This window comes from Pomacea canaliculata, linkage group LG12 (genome assembly GCF_003073045.1).
Source record: "Pomacea canaliculata isolate SZHN2017 linkage group LG12, ASM307304v1, whole genome shotgun sequence".
Taxonomy (NCBI): Eukaryota; Metazoa; Mollusca; class Gastropoda; order Architaenioglossa; family Ampullariidae; genus Pomacea; species Pomacea canaliculata.
Window position 1 is genome coordinate 21,903,643 of NC_037601.1, and position 13,339 is coordinate 21,916,981.

General features: G+C 41.1%; 2 protein-coding genes across 2 annotated transcripts; both read right to left on the reverse strand.

Moving 5' to 3' along the window:
* Positions 1 to 992: 992 nt before the first annotated feature.
* LOC112553133 (fibroblast growth factor receptor 4-like) lies at positions 993 to 3,882 on the reverse strand. The gene is made up of 6 exons (XM_025220158.1): positions 3,769 to 3,882; positions 3,409 to 3,618; positions 2,165 to 2,253; positions 1,830 to 1,961; positions 1,390 to 1,612; positions 993 to 1,073 (listed from the first exon to the last, which is right to left on the reverse strand). The coding sequence occupies exons 1-6, from the start codon at positions 3,880 to 3,882 to the stop codon at positions 993 to 995; spliced, it is 849 nt and encodes a 282-aa protein (XP_025075943.1).
* Positions 3,479 to 11,548, reverse strand: LOC112577252. Its single transcript, XM_025260299.1, has 13 exons — positions 11,221 to 11,548; positions 10,373 to 10,552; positions 9,784 to 10,018; positions 8,972 to 9,353; positions 8,481 to 8,655; positions 7,332 to 8,189; positions 6,773 to 6,948; positions 5,860 to 6,016; positions 5,449 to 5,540; positions 5,165 to 5,204; positions 4,947 to 5,072; positions 3,769 to 3,939; positions 3,479 to 3,618 (listed from the first exon to the last, which is right to left on the reverse strand). The coding sequence occupies exons 2-12, from the start codon at positions 10,515 to 10,517 to the stop codon at positions 3,920 to 3,922; spliced, it is 2,406 nt and encodes an 801-aa protein (XP_025116084.1). The 5' UTR covers positions 10,518 to 10,552; positions 11,221 to 11,548; the 3' UTR covers positions 3,479 to 3,618; positions 3,769 to 3,919.
* Positions 11,549 to 13,339: the final 1,791 nt, after the last annotated feature.

Genomic DNA, 13,339 nt, shown 5'->3' on the forward strand with positions numbered 1-13,339 from the left:
CCACTGAGTGACCAGTCCACCCCATGATAAAACTACAGTATTTCTTAGAAAGAAATTGTATTCAAGCTGCTGAAATATGTTTAGTCATTGTCATGTGACATGAGCAGCGACATAACAACACAACAATACCCTCAATACAGCAGTTCAGCCCTCAAGTTGAAATAAGCTTACTAATCATTGAAAGTATGGTTACCTCCTTTATAAGCACTGAAAATAAATGTAAAAACATAAGATACGCACTCATTTGATGGTTTGTAAACGAACGGAATAACAGGTCAATGAAATATTGCGACAGATACGTATAAATTGTATTACACAATAAGTAGTGTAATATATATAACATGTAGCACAAAGTAATACAATTACACGTCACTGGAATGACACAGATCATCTTTGTGGAAGATACTAAAAAATATATTCGCTACATAATCAAACAGACAACTGCTTCAGTGTGGGTTTAGTTTCAAGATTAGCCACAAATATACAATTGTTTTGCTGTTATTGTCGTTTCTGTAGGTCCTCAACACAAACAGGAAATATATTGTATACTATCAATGGTAGCAGAGGAACAAGAGTTCAAGTGCTGCAAACGTTCGAAAAACAGGATTGAGAGTTTATATTGTTGCCTTTCCCACCTGCTTGATACTTCAGAAACTTGAAACAAACCAGATCTTATCATATGAAATACAAGATAACTTTAAAATAATACATCGTACAAGTGGTTATCTTCATCTTCTCTGTCTTCAAGCAGATGAGGCTCCGAGCGAGACTTGTTTCTGTTCAATCTAGACCTCGCAGTATCCGCACTCTCGCCCTCCTCCATTCTTGTTGCCGGTTCACTGAAAATGGACTTTTTGTCGTGTCTAAGGTTACCAACAGGCTTCTTCAAGGTAGGAAGCACATTTACAGGCTGATAAGGCTTCCTTCCAATTTCTTTTCTTTTCGAGACATGGCCAGGTGAGCACATGTCGTCATCGTTGTTGATTTCATTGCTATGGAACGGGAGAGGCAAAGATAGATGATGGTTTGCTGATGGTGCATTCCCGGTATCCTGGACCTTTCGTGCTGAAGGGCTGCCGATATAAAGAAAACAGATTTCTAAATTAAAAATTCCAGTTTATTGGCTAAATTATGAGGAAGAAGTAGGAACATTAAAAATACTTTGTATCTGGATTTTTAACATTTATTTTTTGTTTTGTTTTCTCTTTCAGGCCTTTGATGATCAAGAAACTAAACGAACTGAAACATTAACAGAATCAGATTTGGTTTTACACTAGCGATAGGGATTTGCGGCTTCATCAAAGCTACTACATAGATTGAATTTGAATAATTATAGGGAGAATCTGCTTTAGTACAAGTAGAATAATTTATCTCAGTCATTTTAAATACATGAGACATAAACGAGATATTTTGTGAGTATTCATTGCCATACAGGGATCGTCTCTCCAGGTCTTCCTTCTTCATAAACTTTTCCAGAGTTTGGAGAACTTGCAACGCAGACGGTCGCTCGCTGGGTTCACAAATTCGACATTGCAGGATGACATCGTACAGCCAGTCAGGACAATGGGTGGGCTGAGGTAGTGGGGTACCTGCCTTCACCAGACTGGACGTCCTGCAGCAGAATCACCTCAATAAAATCTCTGTCCCTTGTGTCTATGCGACTTATCTCAGTGGATGGAGTGAAAGAGCTGAAGCCAGCTCAAGAAAAGTGAACAAAGAAACAACAACAACAACAATAATAACAACAACAACAACAACAACACAAAACCCTGAGAGTTGAAGTAACAATCATCACCTTTTCCTGTTCACAGCTGGCAAAGGGAACTGACTGCAGATCGAATGCTGATGGATGTTTACGAGCTACCTCCCTTGCCCTGAACGTCTCCCAGAAGACAGTTCCCAGCATGAAGATGTCATTAGCAGTCGTGTACTTGCCTGACGTCAGTACTTCCGGTGCTAGCCTGATAAAAGAAGTATTTTAATATCATTTATTATCCATTTTTTGTTGGAAATGCACGTTACTTGACATTTTTAGCTAATAAGAAGATACACTACGCTTCTGTTGAAAAATCTTCCAGGTAAAAAAAGACAGTAAACTCGTCTTACAATGTGAACCGAAAAGCAAATGTAGAAGTGTTCGATATCTTGCAAGTCATCCGCTTACCATCGCTTGCTGTCCTCAAAAGGTTCTTGAACAAAAGACATCTCTGACGATGGAAGATGGAGCATGCGTCCAATGCGGCAAAAGCTAACCTGACACAGTCGATGAAAGACTATATATCGCACATTTCATAGCATCTTCTGTCAATGGTCTTTCAGAACTAACCAAACTGGCACCCAACAAACTTACTCCTCAAGAAACTGATGTGGTATTTAAATTATGTCTGAATATGGATAAACTAGAAAACGTAAACCAGGTACTTGGTTTAAGATAGGTCCCTTCAGGACAAGTATATCCAGAGTTGGCCAGAAGAACTAGACTCTCCCCATTAAAAAAAAACAAAAAACTCAAAATCTAGAATGTTCAAAAGCACCTTGTTCCCTAGAACCTTTTTGAAAAACACTTTCTCCTCATGATTATCTCCCTTTACTAAAATTTTTGCCTTCAAATAACTACTTTCCAGCCAATAAATGTAGGCAGACTGGGATCTCTAGAAATAAAAGGCTTTGTATACTCTGCAACACTAATGCAGGGAATGAATTTCCTCATACTATTTAATTGTTTAAAAAAATTGCTGACACGTAAAAATAATTTATCATCTTACTACACTTAAAATCCTAATGCTTACATGTTCCATTCACTACTAACTTCAAGGTATAAAAAGACCCTTACTACATTAGCTCGATTTTTAGTTATAACTGAGGATGGTGACCTAGAAGAATTAGTGTGTGTATGAGAAAAAGATTATATATATAATTATATATGAGGATATGAGAGTGTGTATGCGTCTGTGACTAAGATAAGAATGAGGAGGGCAGCAACATCAAACGATGAAAGTTTATCCATTGTTTACATTGTTTATGTGTATTGATTTATTTGATTAAATATGCAGATATACATTAAATGGCTAGAAGAAGGAAAGAATGAGTGAATGATAAAGAAAATTAGTTTTTAATATATTGTTATAAACCGACCAGTGAAATCGTGTGTGGATGTGAATAAGAAATATTGTATATAAAGATATATAGCAAGATATATTTATATAATTTTTCTCTATGTATACATATATTTTTAATATCTTAATACCCCATACAGAGTCACAGATTCATTTTGAATTTTAAATCTTGAATCTTATCTGGTGACGACACTCCTGCGTTTTCATTACAGATGGATTGCTCTGATGGTCAGACAATAACATGAATTGCTTTGATGTTCAGTAACCAGTAAAGATCGGGTGCGTCTGTTACCTTGTACTTGTCTCTGGTGAGTAGGATGTAAGATGCTCTGAGGTCTCGTAGCAACCAGTGTCGTTCATGCAGCACGTGCACAGTTTTTGCAATGGCGGCAAACACGTCGAAGACGCCCTGCGGTCCCATGGGGACGTAATTGCTGTCCTCAATCAACAAACCTTTAGCAGCTGCTTCCTTGAGAGTCCAGGAGCGTGGATAGACTCTTTCCTACAGGATTATTCATTGAAAATAAATGGTAAAACAGGACGGACACACACACAGATGAATGTGGTCTAACAAGCTGCTGTATCGCTAATCTCTCAAGCACTTTGTTCATATTTAACATTGTTTGACATGAAAGTATGTGTCAATGCTTACGTCCAGTAAGTAATCGCCTGGTGTATTGTCCTTCCCAAAGGTGGCAGCATGTGTGCAGTCTGTCACACCGGGCAGGGGCAACCCCTTGGGCGGGCAACATTCAAGCAGCGACATCAGAACGTCCTTCACAAACATCGGTGACAGATTCTCTCTAACGGATGTTTCGTTTTCCTGGAACATTAAGAGCGATTGATTGACAGAGAAAGGGTCGTGTTGGGGCACATGACCAAATCAATCCACATTCACCTGCTTGGCTGTTGTAATGGTCTTTTTGTAGCGACCATGCTTCGTACAAATATATTGGTTCTGTATTCTCAGTACGAGTTCCAGAGCAGCCTCCTCAAGCACTTGTTCTCGAATGCTTGGATTCTCCTCTTCGTACCGGAAGCAAAGTTTACGTTGAACATCAGTAAAGCATCGATATTGTTCTATCTCCACATTGTTGTGTTAAGGATCTATGCTAAGAGGGACTTGTACAGATTATATTTTATATAAAACCTGATGTCATGGCTGTGCCAGGCCCTGTAAAGTCGTTATTGCCGCTGCTGCTTTCGCGATATTGATGCTAGCATCTGTCGTGGAGAAGGTGGAGCTCATGGGTGAGTTGATTCACTTTCCTGAAAAGATGTAATGTGCGGACGTTCCATGTGCACCAATGGATGTTCCTTCTCTCTGTTTTATATCTGTGCCTCGATCCCGCTAGTGCATTTTCTGTTATCCTCACTCAGGAGCTTACCGGTTGGGTGCTTGGTTGTTGTTGATCCGGGTATCAGTCTCTCTGGCATGAAGTTCTTTCAACGCCAAATATCCATAGTCCTGTCTCTGGACATACACTTGGTGGCGCTCATCTTCCTCTCCAAGTGAACTGATGGGTCGCGAACACATGGGCACTAGGCCTTTACCATTGCCGTGCTAGCGTCATGACTTTTTGTCCGGATTTTCTTCCTTAACTTTTATCTGTCCCAAGATTTCCAACAAGGAAGCGGGACTATTTTCCCTTGTCTAGAGAGGTGGTAGGATGAGAATGGTGATACAGAAGCGACAAAACTACCCCGTGGGTTCTCAAACTGACTAATCAAATATTCGAAAAATGAAGGACCTAGAAAAAGATTGTCTTATTTGTATAATAAAATCAACATCATAAACTTACAAATATATATATAGGCCCGTCATCTCACCTTGTGAATGATCTTGCACGACTTCCCGCGTCATCAGTTCTGACTCGTTGACCTTAATTACTCTGTCGTCATCAATGCACCATTCGGATGCGCGTGCAGTGCTCGGGCTGTCAAAACCTTTCGCCTCTGTTGATTGAAAATAAGGACAAGTGTTGCACGTGCTGGTATGTCCAGTGGAGACTTAATAATAACAAAGAAAGCAGATAAAATGTACTCACTAAGACGATCAAGGACCGGTTGCAAATCTTTCGGGATGCCCTGAAAGACGAAAACACTCAGATTATGAAAGTTGTATCGGATACCCTCCATCAGAAGAAAACTATCCCACATTTTGGTACAACGATCCTGTAATGAGGCATGTAAAACGGTGTTTAAAGGTATGCAGTCCTGTGTTACCGTCTGTGTTTTTTTCATTGAGTCACAGAGTACAGTGGTGTCACATCATATCCCTAGATGTACTGTCTTGATGTGATTTGGTGTTGATTGATGTTAAGATGCTCACCCGCTCAGGGACATGTTGACGCCGTCGTTGGTCGCTGTAGAATCTTGGGTAGTCTTCTTCCGTCGTCACGGATAGTCTACGGGTGGCCTTACCTGTTGTGAGAATTTTTAACAAAAATATATTCTAACACAAGACTATACAGACTACACTAGAGATGGACCATTCCCTCTTGTTATTGTCATATACTCGTATTTTAAATAGTAGAGAAAAGAGATTTATAATGGTAATGATAAATATTGAGGTCATCACATTAAGCGGCAATTTAAGTCTTTAATTTTTTCTTTCTCTCTTCCCTTTTTCTCCTTTCATCCTTCTCTTGACTTGGTACTGTTTCCAATGTTTGTTTGTTTGTTTGTTTGTTTGTTTGTTTGTTTGTTTGTTTGTTTGTTTATCTCTTTTATTCTTTCTAACCTGAGTTAGAGATGAGTTCCGTCAGCACGTTTTTAATGTCCGTGAGCAGAGGTCGACTAGAAGGATTGAAAGATGTGCACTTTCTGATCACTTCATACACATTTTGGGGAATACATGGCCAGTGGACGAGTGTTACACTGTCCTCAACCGTAAGCATCTGTAACAGACAGGAGGGAATAAATACAATACCACCAAAAATAGTGCTCGTGTTGGCTTAGCAACACCACTTGGAAAATAAGCAACACTACAGACGGCGGAAATATTAATTTCGGAGAAGAAAATCCAGAGTACATTGACTAAATAAGAAGAAAAAGAAGAAAGAAAGAAAAAGAAGTATGAATTTATAAAACGCAATATCTCAACCGAATTCAGACTGATTGCACTGAACAAGATCACAAAATAGTAACAAAAATGTCGGACAAGTTAACAAAAAAGTAACAAAGGTTTAGAAGGAAGAACAAGGAGAGGACTCGCTGCGTGCCTACAGCAAAGGGTGATAACTGTAGATGTAACGGTAACGACTCCAGAGGACAAGGTGAGTGACCTCAGGAGAACACTGGGATGATACTGAGTCATCTTGAGAATATGAAGAAATGTTATCATATGAAACTGCAAGAGGCTGATCATCACTTCAGTTTACTCACTGTAGCTCAAGGTCTCTGCCGAAGCGAGTGAAGCGGGTGGAGTGGAATCAACTTTAAAATAACATTATATACATTATATACATTTGCCTGTTGCAAACCAGAAAAGGAAGAAAACGGTAGAAGCAACGTGTTAACGTGAAGGTATAAGGCTTTTATCCAAATCGAAAGCACAACCATCAAACAAAATCAAGGACGTAGACGTGAGACCTGTTGGCGACACTCCACTGCACGTGCATCACGACTTCTACAGTCAATGAATTAATATTCACCTGTGTGAGAGTTTCAACCGTGGTCTTCTGATAGCTGCTGAAGGGCTCAAAGCCATGTGTCCACAGCTCGTACATAACACAACCCAGCGAGTACACCATGGACTTGCAGCTGTATTCTCCCTTCACCAGCCCTTCTGGGGCCGTCCACAGGACTGGCACTGGACCCTGCTCGGCGACTGTGAGAGAGAATTTCGTTTAGTTAACCATGTGGCATTGAAAAGATAGTTTAGCGATTGGTTCACAGGTTTCATTGTTTTGCTTTACGCTTTTTAACTCTTGCCCTTTCGCTAATATTCGCATGCGTGTCTGAATGTAGAGGTTGAGGTGGGGAGAGATCGTAGACTGAAACAAGGTGAAAAACCTCTTCCAGTCTCATATTAGTTTTACTTCCCGGCTTAAGAACAACAAAATGAGGGATCGATAGGTCGGTAGAGAAATAGAGATGATGATGATGATGATGATGATTGATGATTGATGATTGATGATTGATGATGATGATAATGATGATGATGGATGGATGATGATGATGATTATTATTATCATCATCATTATTATTCACCTGTTATTATTGCTTCGCTGTTCTGAGCAGATCGGTACTGATGTGCCAGAGATAGGTTTGCCAGCCTGATTGTGAACTCGTCAGAAGCCAGAACTTCGATAAGTTCTCCCGCTTTTCCGCCCCTCCTTCGCCGCCCCGCGACGACTAAATCGTAAGCGGTGATGTCACGGCTGGCGATGTTTTTGGAGTCGAGGAACTCGAGGGCACTAACGATGTCCAGCGACACACGGCAGAGGGTGGGCGTGTCCAGCCAGCGCTGTCCAGTGCGATGGCTCAGAAGATGATCCAGCAAACGCTGCCCTTTGACCTGCTCCGTGACGTAGAATGGGAAAGGATTGACCTGATAGGCTAGCATCTGGATGATGTGAGTACTAGGCGAAAGCTGTAGCAGCATCTCTAAATGGCGAATCTGACCACCAAGCCGTATCTTCTTCAAGCACGTTGTCGAGTCCTCCACTAGGCAGTCTTTAGTGTGAACCAGTACGGACCCTTCCACGGACCCTGCACCCATCCGTCCTTTAAATCTATGCCAGCCGCAGGTTTGACCCGTGCCCTCACCTTGACCCTTGTCGTTTTCTTGTGTCGTGGCGAGGTCCGAGATGTGGAGGTCAGCAATTCTCAGGTTGTCGTTCAAATACTTGTTATAGAAAAGCAGCAGGCTTGAAAGGGAGAGAATATCAGCGCTGCTAATGGCCTTCCTTACGCAGTGCGATTCGTGGAAGAGTAAGCTGCCCAGATCCCCCGCCGACACGTCCACACTGCCAGATGGACGTGCCAGACATTTTGTCGCCACCTCAACCGTTATCTCTGCCGCTAGCTTGGCGTGGTCATAGAGGACACTGCCTGCTTCAACTTTTGCTGGAAAGATGGACAAAAACTTTCTCAAAAGAATACATGAACAAGTGAAGTTTATCATATCAATAACTTTCTTCAATTATTCAACTGTCTCGCTACAACGAATACATGATTCACTAACAATTGTTTTAATAGAAATGTAAATAAAAATAATGTGTTGCCTATACAAACAGTTACTATGATATATATATATACACAATATATTAACTACGCTAATATGAAACATACTTCATAATATGAAAAGTTGTTCAATAACTATTGTCTCTAATGGTCTGGGGCGTTTCTTCTGCCCACCTGCTGCAAATGTTGTGTTGAGCAAAATCACAAGCCCTCGTAGGATCATGAAGTCGAGCACTGCATTGTTCTCGGGACTCAGATGGTATTTTCCGGCAGTGGGTAGGGCCTGGTACAGTTCGTGCAGCTCCTTCAAGAGCTCCCAGCTTTGCTTGCTCCATCCTTCTTGCGAAACCTGTAGACAAGAAACTCTACGACTTTATCATTATTGTACTTTGCTTTTAACTCACAAATACCTTACCCGGATTAAAAATGTGAGATAAAACAGTTGAGATACTCTTTAATTAGCTAAACAGCTGTGTGGACAGCAAGCAAAACTGTATTTTCGGGAAAGGCGGAAATCGAACTAACGCAACGGCTGACAAGATTTCGCGTTTGTCAAGAGTATTCACGACATGCACAGGAAAAAAACTATAAAGTCCAAATATTAATTTAACTTGCAGTAATGTTGTGCTTTTTCATGTGTAATATCTTCTGGTTTGCTCACTTACTTCATTCAAAAGCTGAAAAATATAAGACATTTGCTCGCAAAAATGTTTCCGAGAAAACTCTTGTGGCCTCTTCGTTCTTTCCAGTGTTGTCAGTGAAAGTCCTTTTTTGCAAGAATCAAAATGGTTGTAGAAGGACAGTACAGCTTTGAGCATTTCTTGCCTGGATCCTGCTTGCTTTTTTATTTCTTTTGGTGTGAGCATGAAGGTCTTGCACTCACTACCTGATGCTGGTGAGTCACTCTTGGTGAGCAATGCCGAGGTACACATCATGTGGAGATTGACATAGACTCGCATGTCATGCTCATCATTAGTCGGCTGGAGGAGGATACTCTTAGTCATTTGTGCTACCGACAGCAACAATGTTTTGACCTTAGCCTTGTCTCTGTAACACACACAGAGTATATAAATGAACCTCAGAACGTTCTGAGGAATAAAAACATTCACTGGACAAACATAAAAGCATGGGGCTTAATATCACACCTTGGATTATAGTTGGCTACTACCAAATTGCATTGCTTTATTTCTGTGTGTTCCTCCAAAGGTCCTAAAAATATAGAAAAGAAAATATGTTAACAAACAGATACACGCTGCCTGCATATTAAGCAAATGGATGACGATGCTGAGTGTGTTAACATAACTATAGGTCTAGGCCCCGGATGTCAGTCAACCTAGTTAGTAGACATAAATGTCGTACACGTAAATTACAAAGAACCATTGATTTGAATGGAAGGTTGATGTCCCGAAGTTGGGAGCTGTGGGGGTGAGATGCAACATTATCACGGATCAAGCTTTCCAGGCACGGAGTATCACACCTGTAGTCAAACAGAAGAAGCAGTCCTTCCAGACGAGCAGCAGCATCTTGACGTACGGCCGGAAGTGAGGCAGGCAAGGCAGCCGCGATAGCGCAGAGGTCTTTTTCATACCCCAGTCTAGGCAGGATGTCTGTGAGGAGAAGCTGGCGGGTGGTCCACTGTTCACGTGAATCAAGTGACAGACGTTCCAGCTGCTTGCTCAGCTCCTCCTGCAGGGTTCGCCTGAACTGGGGAACTGCAGCAGAACCGATGTAAAGTGATGGAGAATATCTACATTAATATACTTTTGACCACAACATCTGAGCTGAAAGAAAGTTCTGTTTCCTCTACGTCTATCATTCATTCGCTCGCTCTTTTCTTCTCTCTCTCACGCACACATCACTGAACCTGCACATGTCAGCTTGTTTCTCGTATTCGCCTTAACGGCTTAGTTTATAGTTCCGACCTGGTTGTTTGCTCTAGCATGGGAGAGTGCATAGAGAGCTTTCTTTCAAGCTTAGTATAATGGGAATTGCCGATACCACGCAGCAGGTACATATCGTCACTGGCTGGTGAACTTTAAAAATACCGCTGTGTAATACACATGTACCTGGAACATTCACCAAGGTGTTGAAGACCCGAATCCCTCGAATGACAGGTGTCGCAACTGGAGCCAAAGTCACCACGTCTACATAGCCGACAAAATCGGCTCTCGCGCGTTTATTCACAAAGTTCAGTACACTTGCTGGGTCCATTTTTTCGCCTTTGGTGGTAACAGGTAGAGGACTTTCTGAGGGAAAAATAATCCACTAGTTCGGTAAATGGTTTATCAGAATAATCTCTTTTTACTCGAAGAAACAGATGCATATGCAAATCAACCAAACCACATAGTCTATATATTAACAGTTGTAATAAAAGTTATTTTATTTGCAATCTTTTTTGGAATCAATGACTAATTTAAAGAGATGCAAGCGCTGCTTGAATTTTCATTATCAGTTAACTTTCATGCTAGTAGGATGGTAATTTTAATAGAACACAACATTAATAAAACTAATGTCACACTATATAAAAAAGGTAATGTAGGGGGTGAGTGGGAGTGGCCGACAGCCAGCCTGAACAAGTGAACAAGTGAACAAGTGTCACATACTGGGAAACCTACGTGAGCCCCGACACGAGATTCGAACCCCAGACCTTATCACAAACAAACGTCTGACGATTACCTACCCTCTCCCCTCTGTCCACCCCTACTTCAGTGATCTACCGTCTGCAATCAATACAGACCATTGTGAATCTTGAGCTTACGTGAAGGAAGTACATACACCACATGCAGGCTACACATGTGTAATCTTTTGTTATCGATGATTTTTGTTCTCTTTCTTCTATATTAAACAGACCGACGCATACCTGGGAAATAACTGTAAAGGTTACGATGATCGGCAGTAGTGGTAATCTACTTACGAGTCAGGAATGTCCAACGTTTGCGCCTTTATGAACCCGCTGACTTGGTGGTGTCTATGCTCCTACAGCTATATACTCACCAAAGGAAAAAACGAAATGACGATAACTCGTGTTCACCCAAATTCAAGCCAATCAAACCAGTGAGCTCAGATTTTTTTCTGGGTTTTACTAGTGCCAAAATGGTAGAAGCCCCACCCACTCCCCTAGAAGTCTAGCCCCCCGCCTCCCACTTCGAATACCACTGCAAAGTTGTTTGAACAAGGAACTTCGCAGGACGACTCAGTACTGACGTGGTTAAGGGAGAGACTATTCAAAGATAACATTACACACTTCCTTGTTCGTCACCTGTGCGGGGGTAAGTAGGAAGGTCTAGACGAAGACATACCGTCTATCAAGATGCAGTTGATGTGTTTCTGGGAAAGTATAAAAGCTAAATGACACACGGTTTTGTGACTGTCGAGTAAATCACTCAAGGTATTTGTATTATTCTAAAGTCTAAAGTAACAGGTGGTATTGAATGACATGCTGGGTTTAAGATCTTACAGCAGTGGATAACTTTTTCCCGATCTGTTTTCATGTATAATGTACTGTTCCCTACCTTCCGATCCGTTCCCAATATACAAATACCACCATGCTCAGAAAGTTGTCAAAATCATGCCATATGCTAATTAACATACCTCCCTAACTCCCTTACTGTAGTCTTCATAGCATAAGCGAACCCAAGCACATGGTCTTTCGCTCTTTATCCCTCATCTCCTTATACATTTTGATGATTCTCACAATTCTCGAGGGGTGGTTAACAGGGTAAATGGGGCTTGTTTGTCCAGTCTCACCACAATAAACACAAGTCAGTACATTATGGGTTTCAGCTGCTTTACTCAAACGCTGGTTGATGGTTCCGGCCAAGGCGAAGCATGCACAAGAGAACAAATCTTTAAACTGCTTGGTGGAGTGATGCTCCCACCTCCTTATCCCTTCCCACCTCCGACACTTCAATTCCACCTTATTTATACTATACCTGTCGAAGGTTCTAGAAACTAACTCTCATTTTCCCTTATTCTAGGTACGCCGGAGGCAATGTCATTGCTACAGGTCGATCGTGTGTGTGCGGTGGAATGAATTCGTCCCTAGGCAAAAGTTTGTTCGTTCCAGGTATAAGAGTATCTTTTCGTCCCAAGACAGAAAAGTGAAATCGATTCAAGCCCAAAAGACGAATCGATCACCAATGAAACAAGTATATAGCTATTAACGTCAAATATAACCAAAAGAGCTATATATTGTTCTAACAATAGAGATACGCAAGCTCATGCATCTGTCTACTTTAAACAGAGCCATACGAATAAGTTTAGCCACCATTTTACTAAACAAAACCTGTCGCTTGGCAATACGAATGCATAGAACGACGAACTTGTACACACGTCCATGATAGAAAGTTTCTTACAATGACAAATAAATATGATTTTCCTCTGTAAATTAAATTTAAAAGGTTTTGTTCAATTTTATTGTGACCTTTTATATTTGATGTTAATAGCTACTTGTTTCACATGTGATCTATTCGTCTTTTGGGGTAGGGACGATTTGACTTTCTGTCTTCGGACGAAATGGTCCTACCTGGAACGAACTTGACATAGCTGGGGCGAAATGGTCTTGGGGCGAAATGACCGGTGACCGTTGAGTATGTTTGCCGAATAAAGCCCTTTGAATATGTATGCTCGATAGTTTAAAAAGAAATAGTGGCTTATATTTCCGCTAGTTATTTTTGGATTTGGTCTTAATTTGGAAAGATTTTTTTGTACGATGAAATATTCCAGTGCTAACAATTAATATGTTGGAAACGTGACTGTGATAGCGAGGACGTGTATAGGTGGACTGCTGCTGTCTGCCAAGACCAACGCTTAGCCTCTTGAGGAGTGATCCGCTGATAGTCTCGGCGAGCCGTAACAAAGAATGTGACTAAACCGGAAGCTTTCTTTCAATCATGTGTCGTTTTAGTAATTAATTTGAAATATGAATAAACCGGAAGCATTCTTGTCTCATGCTCGTTTTAGCAGTTAACTGAAAAAAAATCGTCTGCCAGCAGTTCAGGGATATTAGTTTCTGGTGATAGGGCGAGAGAAGA